Genomic DNA, 14,966 nt, shown 5'->3' with positions numbered 1-14,966 from the left:
GGGAAGATCTTCTGGAGCAGGGCATGGAAACCCACTCCAGCATTCCTGTCTGGAGAATCCCATGGACAGAGGAGCCTAGTAGGTACAATTCATGAAGTGGAAAAGAGTTGGACATGACTGAAGCAACTTAGAATGCATGCATGCATACATTAATATAGCAATTTTAAAGTTGAAAGACATTTTTAAAGACTATTGATAATAAAAAGATAAATTTTGATCAACCATGCCAGAAGAAAACCGAATTATCCTTCTGCTCTCTCTATAAAAAACATTACAGAATCATTATGGGGAATCAATCAAAGGGTATGCAGCCAAAAAAGTAGCAAAAAATATTAATGGGTGTGTCAGGCAGTTAATGGATAAAAATGATTATGCTTTTTTCTGGATTTTAATGATTTTGATTTGCCAACTTTTTAAATGTTGTAACTTTATGAATCCTTTATTCATTTTTAAAACAAATGTTCACTTCTTACCTACTTTTGCATTTATAATTTTGTATTCTTTTCCTTTATTAATGAAGCCCCCCCCCAAAAAAAAGCAAAATAGCATCAACCTCCTGACCCCATAAAATAGGATTCATCTATGTCTATAGCATTGGTATTTTATTAAGATAATGCTGAATGGTGACACTTTTCCTAAAGTTTATTATGTGCCTGAATTATTATAAGTGCTTTACTGTGAAATTATCTCATTTACTCCTCTCAATAACGACTTGTTTCCCCCATTGGAAACTACTTGTTTTCTCCATTTTACAGATGAAGGAACTAAAGTCCCAGAGATGTAAGGCAACCTGCCCCAGGTTGCTCAGCTGGCAGGCTGCAAAGCCTGGATACAACGCAGAAACTTATTTCCTGTATTCGCTGATCTAAACCCTGGTTCCCTCACCTCCCCTGGCCCCAGAGTGGAGAGTTAAGTTCCCAGACTCCACCGCTCGTCTTACACTCAGAGCGGCTGAGTGTAAAGCTGGAAGACACACAGCCGACCGACGGCAGGAGAGTTCAACTTTGGCCGCAGGCTTTTCCCTACGCTCCCACAGCCCCGGACGCCGGCCTTGGCCTTGGCCTTGGCCTTGGCCCGGGGTGGGCGGAGTGAGGCCGCGGGCGGCGGACGCTCGGCAGGTGGGACCCGCAGGCCGCCTGGGGCGGGGGCGGGCGCGAAAGGGGTGGGGGCGCAGGCTGCAGTCTCGGGGAGGAGATGCCTTCAGAACTCCGGCGTCTCCAGGGGCAGCAGCCAGCACGCAGCCTCCTCCCCACTTCATTAACTGGAAAATAAACTGGAGCCACAAAGACCTGGAGAAAGGAGAGGGCGCGCGCCCAGCTGCCGCGGGGCGAGGGGCGGAGGTGGCGGGAGGGGACCGCGCCAGCTGAGGCTGCAATCAATCCTGGCTGCCCAGCCCCCACCCGCCGTCCCCTCCCCATCCCGGCAGCCGGTCCCCTCTGCTCCCAGCGGCACCGGGGGAGCCCTGGGAGCCATAGACCTTCCCGGGCTGGGGGAGAGTGCCCCTCAGAGTCACCTCTCCAAGCTGCGTGGGCACAATGGGCTGTCAGATGGCGGGGAGGGGCGGGCGGCTCTGCACTGGGCCCTCCTCGGAGCCAAACCTTCTGCTCCCCGAGCAGAACAGAGGGACATTGAGAGTGTGGCCCTGGGGAAGGGCTGGCTCTGGGGAAAATGGGATTTTAAGAGAGAGAAATGAGAGACTTTGTACCTTCCGCTCACTGCCCACCACCCCGCAAACACACACAGGCTCGCAGGACTTCTCCTTCCTCTCTTCTGTGCTCTGCCCCTCTTCCTTTTCTTCCAGGACCCCCCAAAGTTGTGCCGCCCTCAGCACCATCCCCTCTCACCCCCTTGCCCCTGCTTCTCTTCTGAGCTCACCCCTTAGCAAAGCTATCCTCCCTGCCCGCAGGCCAGTTCCCTTTTGTATCTATTTGCTGTGGCTGCCGAAGACCGGGTGGTGTAAACATTTTCTCCCAGCTCTGGAGGCTAGAAGTCCCAAAGCAGTGTGTCAGCAGGACTGGTTTCTTCTGAGGCAGCTCTCCTTTTTTCTCCCGGGCCATCCCACGGTTTCCCTTAGTGCTTGTGTGTGTCCTAATCTCTTCAAATAAGGACACCGGCCATGTTGGATTAAGGCCAACCATACCGATCTTTCCTGATGGCTCAGACGGTAAAGCATCTGCCTACGATGCGGGAGACCCGGGTTCAATCCCTGGGTTGGAAAGATCTCCTGGAGAAAGCAATGGCAACCCACTCCAGTATTCTTGCCTGGAAAATCCCATGGACAGAAGAGCCTGGTAGGCTACAGTCCATGGGGTCGCAGAGTCGGACACGACTGAGCAACTTCACTTTCACATAAAGATCTTATTTTAATTTAATTACATCTTTAAAATATTTATTTTTGGCCACACAGGGTCTTCCTGGCTTTCTCTGGTTACATCCAGGACCACTCTCTAGTTGCAGTGCTCTGGCTTCTCATTGCAGTGACTAATCTTGTTGCATAGCATGGGCGCTAGGGCGCAGGCTTAAGTAGTTGCCCTGAAGCATGTGGAATCTTCCTGGACTAGGGATTGAAGCTGTGTCCCCTGCATTGGCAGGTGGACTCTTAACCACTGGACAACCAGGGAAGTCCTATTTGCTTCTTCAAAGGCCTAATTTCCATATATAGTCTCATTCTGAGGACCCTCAAACATGGATTTTGGGGAACACAATCTAGCTCTTACCACCCTCCTTGTCCAGACCAGTCTACCACCAAATTTTGCAGATATCAGGATTGTCTAGGTTGCCCTAGACTGACTGGACCCTGTAACATTCCCACACACAGCCCCACAAACACATCCTAACACCTCCCTCACTTTACTCTAACACATTTAGGACCTCACAGAAGTACCTGGTCACACAGATCCTAGTTAATATAATCTAGCACACAGGAATATCACCTTCCTGGTTGCAAAATCATATCTGGCTAGTCTTCTTTCTGTTCAATTTGGAGGCTGCCTGTCACAGAATCACAGCTCTTCAGTTTGTTTGGTCCTCTAGGAATCTCTTCCCCTCAAAATGTTTCAGTACCTTAATTTATTCATTTATTTCACAGTTTTGTTGAGATATAATGGACATACAGCACTGTATAAGTTTAAGGTGTACAACATAATGATTTGACTTACGTACATCGTGAAATGATTACCACAAGAGTTCTAGTGAACATCCATCGTCTCATATAGATACAGCATTAAGGAAGTAGAAAAAAATATTTTTTCCTTGTCAGTACCTTTAAATAATTTATTTTGAATAAGTTCAAAGGTTTAAAGAATGATATAAAAAGGAATGTATTGAGAAGTCTCATTTTTACCATCTTCATCATCCCTGCTCTCCAACCGCCCCCCCCCCCCCCCCATTCCATCTCTTATAGGGAACTGGATTAATTTGCTTTCCAGTGCCTTCACAAGCCCATACAAATGCATGAGTTTAGAGTCTTCTTTTCTTAGACAGCTTCCCTTGTGGCTCAGCTGGTAAAGAATCCGCCTGTAATGTGGGAGGCCTGGGTTCGATCCCTGCGTTGGGAAGATCCCCTGGAGAAGGAAAAGGCTACCCACTCCAGTATTCTGGCCTGGAGAATTCCATGGACTATATAGTCCATGGGGTCTCAAAATCGGACACGACTGAGCGACTTTCACTTTCACCTTTTCTTAGACACTGGTGTTCTGTGTTCTGCCCCTCTCTTTTTTCACCTAACAATATAGCAGGGAGATTTTCCCCATATCTCTAAAGGTGGCTGCCTTTCCCCCCCACTTTAATAGTACTTCCTTATGTGGATATAACATGATTTATTCAACAAATCCTCTAAAGAGACACCCTTGGGTTGTTTCCAGTGCCTGTTCTCTGGAGAGGAGAGCCTTGAAAACCTTAACCAATTTACAGTTTTGTAATACCTGAGAAATGTAGGGGCCTGGAGGTAAGGCAGTGGGGTGGGCAGAAAGGATCCGCAGGTGGCAGGAGATGTGGTCTCTGCCTTTGGGGATGTTTTGAACTAGGAGAGCTGTAGTTGTTCTTCTCTGTGGAGTCTTCTTTATGAAAAAGACTCTCAGAAGCTCACCCTGCACACATTTCTCTGATGCTACATTGCTGACTCAAGATCCCTTAGATTAGTGATATATTGCTGTGTAATCAAATACCACAGACTTAGCAGTTCTAAACAACATGAATTTATTTGCTTACAGTTCTGTAGGTCAGAAGTCTGGGCAGAAAGAAAGGGATGAAGCTGGAATAGGGTAATGTGAAGTCGCTCAGTCGTGTCTGACTCTTTGCGACCCCATGGACACCAGGCTCCTCCGTCCATGGGATTTTCTAGGCAAGAGTACTGGAATGGGTTGCCATATCCTTCTCTAGGGAACTTCCCAACCCAGGGATAGAACCCAGGTCTCCCACATTGTAGACAGATGCTTTATCATCTGAGCCCCCAGGGAAGTCGGAATAGGGTAATAGGAGTAGGTAATTACTAGCCCAGGAGGTCTAGAGTCCAGGATGTAGGGAAAGTGTCTTGGGAAGTCTGTGAAAGTGAAAGCTCACTCTTTGCCACTGCATGGACTATACAGTCCATGAAATTCTCTAGGCCAGAATACTGGAGGGGTAGCCTTTCCCTTCTTCCAGGGGATCTTCCTCACCCAGGAATCGAACCAGGGTCTCCTGCATTGTAGGAGGATTCTTTACCAACTGTAGGGAAGTCTGTAGGGCTTTGTCATGGAGACTGTGAAGAGGTTCTCTGCTCAGTTCCTTGTGGTTGTGGGACTGAGGCAGTCAGCTCCTAGAAGCCAGCTCTCTCTATAGGCCACTCACACTATGAATGTCCTCTTCTTTAAGGCCAGCAGGAGATTGTTTCTGCTGCTTTGAATCTCTTTTTCCAGTGAGGGCCCGGTTCCTTTATTAAGGGTTTTTTTCTGATTAAGTAGGCTCAGAATAATCTGCCTTTTAATTAACTCAAAGTCAACTGATCTGGGACCTTAATTATATCCACAAAATCTCTTCACCAAGTTTGTGTCTGACCTGCCCTCATCACTGCCAAATCTGGTACCAACCAAGTCTTTTTTCCAGATACCCTTCTTGCACACAGGCCAGGCACCCAGGTCCCATCCCTTCTCTCCTTAAATGTCTCAGAATACTGCTGCCTTGGGGCTTCCCTGGTGAGTACCAGTGGCTTAAGAATCCACCTTGCAATGCAAGGGACATTGGTTCAATCCCAAGAAGATCCCACATGCCTCGGAGCAACTAAGCCCAACTACCGAAGCCCAAGCACCTAAAGCCCGTGCCCTGCAGCCAGAGAGCCCACCGCAATGAGGAGCCCACATACCTCAACGAAGAGTAGCCCCCACTCACTGCAACTAGAGAAAGCCTGTGTGCAGCAACAAAGGCTCAGCAGAACTATAATAAATAAATAAAATTTATTTACTTGTATTTATTTATAAAAATAAATAAATTTTTAAAAAAGTATAGCGTGCATCAGTTTGCCTTACCAAAAAAAAAAAAAAAAGAATAGTTCTGCCTTGTCAGGCCCACGTTATATCCTATGGGATCGGGTTCAGCATTCACAGCGTCGGTGACCAGCCTCTCATGCCTCCCAGTCTTATTTCCTAATCATCCCTTAGAGCAGAGGCTCCGGATCCATTTGCCTGCCTATTACTCTTCCACCTCACCCCATCACCCCATTCCAGCTTGCACATCTTTATTTCTCCTGACTGCACTGCCTGGATGGAATACCTTTTTCATGTCTCTCCACTGATTCTGCTCTTTTCCATTGCTAATATTTTCACTTAGTAAAATTTTTTTTTTTTCAAGAGACTTCTGAGTGCTCTGGGGATTCAGAGGTGCAAGTCATCTTCCAGGTCCTCAAGAAGTTTGCAGACTGAAGGAACAGATGAGCAAGCAATAACAAATCACCATGGTAAGTGCTGAGCTACAAGCAGATGTCAGCCTAGGGCACAGTGGGATAACAGAAGTGGAGTGCAGAACTCAACGTGGGGGTCAGGAAAGGCTTTCTGGAGGAGGTGGCTCTTGAGCCATGTCTTGAAAGTTGGCTAGATGTGAGATGGGTGAAGAGAGGAGTTGGCTGGGCTTCATCTAGAGAGGAGCATGGGCTGACCTAGGTCTGTGAGCAACGGGCATCTTGAGAAAGGCAGAATGCAGATACAAGGACAGCTTTGGCAGGAGCTGAGATTGGAGAGGATTTCCCAGCATCACAGAAGTCATTGGAGGTGTTTGGATTTTCTTGACGGTGAGGGGGAGTTAAAAGGCTGGAAGTAGGAGAGTGATCTGTGTTGTAATAAGGATATTTAAAAAATTAAATAATTTATTTATATTTGGCTGCTCTGGATCTTTGTTGTTGCCCACAGGCTTTCTCTAGTTGCAACAAGTGGGAACTATTCTCTAGTTTCAGTACACAGGCATATCACTGCAGTGGCTTCTCTTGTTGTGGGGGACGGGCTCTAGGGCACATGGGCTTCAGAAGTTGTGGCTCACTGGCTTAGTGGTGTCTTCCCCAACCAGGGATCAAACCATGTCCCCAGCATTGGCAGGAGGATTCTTAACCACTGGACCACCAGGGAAGTACATAATAAGGATATTAAACAGCAGACTTGTGGTTAGAGAGCTTACTGCCTGCAGTGGGGAGAGGTCAGTTTGTAGATAAGAATGGTTAAGCTGAGATGGCAACAGACCAGGTTCCAAGTTCTACCTCCCCCAGGAAGCCTTCCTAGGGAACCCTTCCCAGAATAATGACTGTGTCTGGTAGCAACAGCAGTTGTACTAGAAGCAATAGCAATTTAAATAATGACACATCCATCCTTGTAAATGATAGCCCTGTGAAGTAGGCAGTAGAGTTATTATTATTTCTATTTTGCAGATGAGGAAAACAAGGAAACTTATCCATAGCATAGAAACAGCAGTGATGGACCATGAACCCAGATTGTTAGAATCCCAATGACATGTTATTGCCATTACAGCAAACTGCCTCTTGGCTTGTTTTGCATTTAAAGCCTTTTCTTAGTATCCAATCTGTTTAATAAATGTATACATTGTGTCTGCTGACTTGTACACAGTTCTTGGCTCTGTGGCTGCAATCAATCAGTGTGAGTTAATGAAGAATATGGTGGTTCTTGAAGGATCCTATGATACAGCTTCTCCAACCTTAATTCATGAAATGATGGAACATTCATTCTGTCTTCACACCTTCTCCCAATACCTAGTACAGTGCAAGGTGAAAAACAGACATTAGTAAATTTGTGTGGAATTTAAATGGGTGATGAGGAATATCAACCACTTAAAAGAGAAATCAGGACTGTAGTGATTCTGGGAGGGAGGAGGGTCTGGGAGCCAGACTGGGTCTATGGGGATGGGTTAGTGGGACCGAGAGCCACCCACCAATGGTCCCCCAGCCTGAGCAGACTTGGCAGCCAAGTTGAGTCTAAGTAGCACTTTTCCGTTAAGTGCTCTGTGGGGAGGTGTAATGTGTCTCTATTTAAAATTAATTTTTCAGAATTGGAAGCCCCATTCTGAAAGGCAGTGCTCCCTTGGTGGCTTCTGGCAGGATTGGAAAGCCATAACTTTGGAGAGAAACACAATAAACCAGAAATTTCCTCCCAGGTGAGTGAGAAACTGCCTCTCTCCTTTTGAAGAGAGCATTTTCCAGAACTTTACTCATCAAGTAGCTAGTTTTCAAGTCATTTCTTCTCTGTGTAAGTGAACTACATTCCAGTCAACTGTCTGTTCTCCTCTCTGATAGATGGGACCTAGGCATAGGCAATCCACACATACAGGGGAACACAAAAGTAATTTCTCTTTGGCTTGAGGCTGTGTTTCTGTATTTACATGTGAATGGAGTGGCAGCTGATGCTTTGAAAATGTGCAGTGCTTGCTGCCAATGGAGAAGCACCACTATAATAGCGGTCCCACAAATGTTTGTCTAGGTGCTAGAGTTACAAAGATTTGTTCATTTAGTCATCCAATATTTATTGAGTACCTACAATGTGTTAAGTATTGTACTAGCATTGGAGAAACAACAGTGATTAAAACAAAAGTGAAAGAAAGTGAAAGTTGCTCAGTCGTGTCCAACTCTCTGTGACCCCATGGACTATACAGCCCATGGAATTCTCTAGGCCAGAATACTGGAGCGGGCACCCTTTCCCTTCTCCAGTGGATCTTCCCAACCCAGGAATCGAACTGGGGTCTCCTGCATTGCAGGTGGATTCTTTACCAACTGAGCTATCAGGGAAGCAAACCAGCTAACTAGCCAATCAACCCCCCACCCCGGCCCCCCAACAAAGCCTCTGCATTTATCTTGGGGTAAATAGATAATATTACAAATAAGTTATAGATAGGGACTTCCCTGGTAGTCTAGTGGTTGAAAATCTGCCTTCCAACGCGGGGGACGTGGTTTGATCCCAGGCTGGTGAACTAATATCCCACAGGCTGTGTTGCGCCATGTGTGTGCTTGGTTGTGTCCAATTCTTGGCGGCCCCACGGACTGTAGCCCACCAGTCTCTTCTGTCTATGGGATTTTTCAGGTGACAATAGTGGAGCGGGTTGCCATTTCCTTCTCTAGGGGATGTTCCAAACCCTGGGATTGAACCCACATGCCATGAGGCAACTAAGCAACAGCTAGAGAGAAGCCCAGAAGATCCCGAGTGCTGCAACTAAGACTGGGCACAGCCCAAAATAAATAAGCAAATAAACATCATATTTAACAAAATAAATTACAGACAAATAATTAAATGTAACTAAGAACTGATGCTTTTGAACTGTGGTGTTGGAGAAGACTCTTGAGAGTCCCTTGGACTGCAAGGAGATCCAACCAGTCCATTCTGAAGGAGATCAGCCCTGGGATTTCTTTGAAAGGACTAAGCTAAAGCTGAAACTCCAGTACTTTAGCCACCTCATGTGAAGAGTTGACTCGTTGGAAAAGACTCTGATGCTGGGAGGGATTGGGGGCAGGAGGAGAAGGAGATGACAGAGGATGACCGACTCGATGGACATGAGTCTGAGTGAACTCCGGGAGATGGTGATGGACAGAGAGGCCTGGTGTGCTGCGATTCATGGGGTCACAAAGAGTCGGACATGACTGAGCGACTGAACCGAACTGAACTGAAGGAGATAAATGGGCTTCCCGGGTGGTGCTAGTGGTAAAGAACCCTCCTGCCAGTGCAGGAGATGCAGATTCAATCCCAGGGTCTGGATGATCCCCTGGAGGAGGGCATGGCAACCCACTCCAGTATTCTTGCCTGGAGAATCCCATGGACAGAGGAGATTGGCAGTCTACAGCCCATAGGGTTGCAAAGAGTCAGACGTGACTGAAGTGACTTAGCATGCACGCAAGGAGATAAAGTAAAAAGAGGGAATAGAAAATGTTAGGGGAGGTTGCCCTGGCAAAGATGCATAGAAAAGATGACACATAATGAAGAACTATAGGAGGTAAGGGAGTTAGATGTGCGGAAATCTGGGGAGAACATTCTAGGGAGGGCATAGCAAGTGCTAAGGCCATAAGGTGGGCACATGTCTAATGTGTCTGAGAGAGTGTGGAGAGAAGAGTATCACTTGAGCCCAGAGGGTGAGGAGACCCATCAAGGAACAGAAAGGAAAAGGTCAGAAAGCCCTCAGCGATCATTGCAAAGACTCCCAAGTGTTAATATTGATATGATATTGATATTCCACATTGATATGATGTGTTGTGCTGCCAATGGAAGGTAGTGAGCAGAGGAATGATGACGATTCTGCCTGACATATTTTCACAGGAGCATTTTGGCAGCTACGGGGAAACAGGCAGAAGCAGGCAGGCCAGGTGGCAGGCGGGGTGCGGCTCAACAATCACGGAAGAGTGACTTGGACCAAGGTGAGAGCTGGTGAGTGGATGAGAGTAGTCTAGATTTCTTTTGACGGTAGAATGGACGTGATTCATCGACAGATTACAAGTGAGGTGTGGGAGAAGCAGCAGCGTCAAGGATGACTCTCAGGATCTGGTGGCTGCAAGGAGGAGGCACTGTCATTTCCTGAGACAGGGGAGAAGGCAGAAGGGGCAGGTCTCCACGGGGGAGCTGGAAGGGCACGAGGGACGATCAGGAGCTTGGTTTTAAACAGGCTAAGTTTGAGGTGTGTTTCAGACACCCAAGTAGAGCTAGCCAGTAAATAGTTGGCTAATGGAATCTAGAATTCAGGAGAGAATATTCTGAGCAGAAGATATAAATTTGGGAGTCATTAGCATATAGATGGTATTTAAAGTCATGAGACCGGATGAGATCACCTAAGATGTGAGTGAGTGTAGATAAGAGAAGAGATCCAAAGATAGAACCAGAGGACACTCCAATGTTTAGAGGTCAAGGAGAGAAAAGGGAACGAGCAGAGGAGACTTGGAAGGAGAGTGGAGAGAAACACAAGGCAGGGAGGTGTGCTGGAAGTAAGGGAAGACGGAATTTCTAGCAGGAATGAGTGGTCAGCTGTGTCAAAGGCTGCTGGTAGATCAAGCTAACAGTGAAAATAAGGAAGTCCTAGGTGACCTTGATTTCAGTCTTTTTTGGTGGAGTCAGGAGGGCTGAGGCCTGGCTGAAGTAGGTTCCAGAAAGAAGGTGAAGAGAGACCTATAAGAAACAGTGAGTCCAGACAACTGTTTGAGAAGTTTCACTGTAAAGAAAAGGAAGAATTCAGTGGTATGTGGAAGGGGAAGTAGGGTCAAGCTTTTTCCTTCAGACTGGGGAAATAAAGATGGATATGGTAGAGTCTGTCCTCAAGTTGCTTTAATTCTAAAAGGGGAGATAGACATATCAGCAGAAGTCAGCAGGTACAGATGCTCAGCTGGTTCCATAGCAATACTCTCTAGAAAAATCTAAAAGCTCTAACCTAATGTAGAGGGAAAAATTACTTTAAAAAGAAGTTCTACATCCGGACCTGCATGATAAGTGATCTTTATCGAGGGAAGAAAGAAGAAAATGATATTTTAGATAAAAAAAGGAAGAAAGAATATAAGTCAAACCATGGAAACCTGAATTGGCTGTGGGGATCACAAAGAAATCCGCATTTCTGTCCTAGAAGTGAACTGCCTGGGTGTGACTCCCAGACTCTGCAAGATATGTGACCTTGGGCAAATTACTAAGCCATTCTATGAATCTGTTTCCTTACCCATAAAGTGCGGCTGCAGTGGTATTTGCCTCAGGGGGTTGTCAGGAGGATGAAACAACAGTATATGTGAAATGTTTGTTAAGTGTCTGGTACATCATGTGAATCTGTGTGTGTGCTCAGTCTTGTCTGACTCTTTGCAGTCCCAGGCTCCTCTGTCCATGGGATTTCCCGACCTAGGGGTCAAACCTGCATCCCCTGTGTCTCCTGCACTGCAGGCAGATTCTTTACCACTGAGCCATGGAAGAAGCACTTGGTTTGTAGCAGATGCTCCATAAATACTAGGTCTTCCAATACGGGTGCAGACAACGATAACTGAGATTGAAGCGATAGAAGACTGAAGACATCCCTAGCCAGACGTGGAGGGACTTGCATGTCATACTAAAGATTTTGACTTTGTTCTGGGGATGGCTGCCATTGAAGGCTTTTAGGCTGAGGAACAACACAATCTGATGAGTGTTTTAAGAGGTTCACTGGGGCTCCGGAAGACGGTTGTAAGGGGAATAGCAAAACCCTGGAGGCAGGATTCCCACGACCAGATGGTGTATCCTGGCTCCACGCTCATCCGTGTGTGAGCCAGTTCTTTCCTTGAGCCTCATTTTGTTCATCTGGGAAGCAAACTCTACAAAATGCAAGCAAAGGGCTGCTTTGAGGAGTAAATAAATCATAGAATGAAAGTATCTAACCCTGGTTCATGAAACATAGTAGATACACAGCAAAAATTTGTTTTGATTTTGCTATGAGATGTATTACGTGTGAGGAGCAAAAGCTCGTCAGTGTCCTCATCCTTATGGCCCTGTCCCACCAGGCCTAGTCTCTTTTGCTTCTGGAAACACAGCATCTTTCTCACACTCTCTTATCCCACTCTTCCCACCTCTGTAGCTCTCTGCTTCCCTTCTGCTCAATGATCAGACCCTGATGGCCCTAAAGTGCCTCCCAAGTCCAAGGCCAAGGCCATGTCTTCAGGGCTGGAAGGTGGGTAAGGAGAACCTCCGAGGTACAGCTTTTCCTTTACCTGTTTCAGAGGACTGTTCTTCTTCCACTGACCCTCGACGCCTGTAGCACATTTTGTCATCATTTCCCAGCATCCATGTCTCATCTCCCCCAGTAGCTGGCATGTTTCCAGGAGGCCCAGAAGGTACTGGTAGAGATGTCTGAGGTCCCACCTCTCCCAGCACAGCCCCTCACTCAGGGTAGGGACTTAGTGTGGGATGAACTGAGTAAAGAGTTGACTGATGCTCCTCTGCAGCCTGCCAGGCTGTGAGTAAGTGTGAGCTGGTTGGATTATGAAAGATGGGAAATCATGTCTTCAGTTTTAGAGTGGAGGTAAAACTCGAGGCGGCCCTGGACTTACTCAGGCAGGGTGGACAGGGCTATGACCTGTGGGCCCAGAGTGATTGCCTTGACAAGCTAAACAAAGGCGGCTCGTTAGCCTCATGATCCCCATGAAAGTTGAAGAAGGTGCGGAGCCTTGGTAGTCAATGGCCCTCCTTCCAGCAATGGGCTCGGGTCTCTACCAGTCAGCCTGAAACATTCAGAGAAAACAAGCTGATTTACAGGATCTTTTCTTCCTGTTCGCTTGGCAGCCACTTGGGCTGCTGTGAAAGCCACAGGAGCAGATGCTTCTCCAGCCTCTGGGAAGGCAGAGGAAGCCCGCACCACACCTGACGCTCCTCCCCTTCTTCCCAGGCCACTGGGAACCCATTCACTCTTCAGTATTCAGCTTCTACTAGGATGTTACTGATGCTGAAGCTGACGCGCCAATACTTTGGCCACCTGATGCAAAGAGCTGACTCACTGGAAAAGATCCTGATGCTGGGAAAGGTTGAGGGCAGGAGGAGAAGCGGGTGGCAGAGAATGAGATGGTTGGATGGCATCACTGACTCGATAGACATGAATTTGAGCAAACTCTGGGAGATGATGAAGGACAGGGAAGCCCGGCGTGCTGCAGTCCATGGGGTCGCAAAGTCGCACACAATTTAGCGAGTGAACAGCAGGATATTACTACTACTTCTACTGATAATGGAAGCTACAATAACATTAGCCAACCAAGCTTCTGAGCGCTCACCATGTGGCAGGCACAGTGCTAAGTGTATAACATGGATGATCTCACTCAATCCTCCAAAAACTAGTAGTTATCACTATTTTTGGTTACACTGTGCAGCATATGGGATCTAATTCCCTGACCAGGGGTTGAACCTGGGCCCCCTGCAGTGAAAGTGTGGAGTCTTCACCACTGAACCAGCCGTGGTGTCCCCAGTAGTTATTATTAATATCCCCATTTTTACAGTTGAAGAAATTAAAAGATAAAAAAGTTCAGGAACTTGCCCATGGCTGCACAGCTAATTAAGTTCATAGAGTCAGAATTTGCACTTAGGGTAAGCCTTAGGGCTGTTCACAAACATTTCTGTCTCTCAATCTGTCCCCGTCTCTTTCTTTTTCTCCAGATTGTCTCTGTCACACTTGAGCATGACTACATGACTTCTCTGGCCAGTGAAATGGGAGGAGAAGTGACCCTCCTGGTCAGCAGCTCTAGGGGCCAGGGTGTGCTGTGCTCCATTCTCTTCTTCCTCGGCCACAGCGTCCTGGGGGTGGCAGCGTCCCCGGGGGTGCTGTCCCACCAGCCTGAGTCCTGGCAGGAGGGTGGGGTGGGGCGGTGGAGTAGAGCCCTCAGCTGAGCCGCAGTAAGTCTTCGGATTGACACTGAGACTGCAGGGCTGTTTGTTATCACAGCAACACTGTGCAGCCCATCTTGACTGAGTTGGAGCCAGGCCTCTGTAAACAGTGAACACTCTTAGACCCCACGCTCAGGAGTCGTCCCCAGTTTCTCCAGCTGAGACAGCTATCTCTCCAATGAAATCAAGTAGCCCTCTAGCGTGACTTTGATCACATCGTGTGTCCAGTCTTGTCTCCACCATTAGATTGAGCTTGCAGGGCACACTTCTACATTTTTGGTTTCCTGGCACAGAGCCTGGGACATGGTGGGTGTTAAGGACATTCTCGCTGGGCGAATGTTTGTAGGAAAAGAACCCTGGGCACTGCAGTTCTCCTGAAACTCCAGGTAGCCAAGAAGTCTAGCCTACCTCTGACCCCACATTCCTGTGAGGTAACACCGGAAGATGTCCTCATCTCTGGGGACTCTGCCAGGTGGCCTGGCACCTGGGGATCTACCCAGCTGGCTAGCAGAATTTGTCCCATCCTATCCAGACTGAAGCAGTAAATCAGTACGTGTGAGGAATTTACCCCACAGAGTGATCCCGAAATGGCATGAATGAGTAATTTACAAAGCCCATTAAAGCGGCACAGAATTACTTATTTATGAGAACTTTTTGACAGATCTGCGGCTTAATCATTTATCCCTCTGAACATTTAGCCAGGGTCATTGGTAAATAATTCACTTATTACACACTCTGGAGTGGTTTATGGTACTGTGACTTATGATCTCACGCGAGTACACAGATGGGGAAGCTGGGATGGGAAAGCTGGGGAAGCGAAGGGCAGCTGAGGGTCCTCCCCCCACATTCATGCTGGACCTTCTGGATCCAAGAGGAAGGCCTGCAGTTTCTCTAGCTGAGATAACTATCCCTCTAGCATGGGTTCGGTCACATCATATGTTCATTGTTGTCCCCATCATTAGACTGAATTTGCAGGGCCGCGTTTTTGATTTCCTGGCACAGACGCTGGGACATAGAGGGCTTGAAATTTGCTCTAAGTCACACTGATGTTACATGCAAAAGGATGTGAGTCCCTGGTCTAATCTTTGGGGAGACAGAGAGGGAGGAAATACATGTGTAGAGACTGGTCTAAAAATGTTAGGTCTT

General features: G+C 47.2%; 1 protein-coding gene across 1 annotated transcript in view; it reads right to left on the bottom strand.

Annotated features, from left to right (window-relative positions):
- Positions 1-942: 942 nt before the first annotated feature.
- The window catches only part of LOC102274744 (Fc receptor-like protein 2), a 63,700-nt gene continuing 49,676 nt past the window's right edge, over positions 943-14,966 (bottom strand). Inside the window, 1 exon segment of the mRNA XM_070368707.1 lies at positions 943-1,175. Within this exon segment, the coding sequence (XP_070224808.1) occupies positions 943-1,175 (233 nt within the window).

This window comes from Bos mutus, chromosome 3 (assembly GCF_027580195.1).
Source record: "Bos mutus isolate GX-2022 chromosome 3, NWIPB_WYAK_1.1, whole genome shotgun sequence".
Classification (NCBI taxonomy): domain Eukaryota; kingdom Metazoa; phylum Chordata; class Mammalia; order Artiodactyla; family Bovidae; genus Bos; species Bos mutus.
This window is presented reverse-complemented; position numbering and strand designations above follow the sequence as displayed.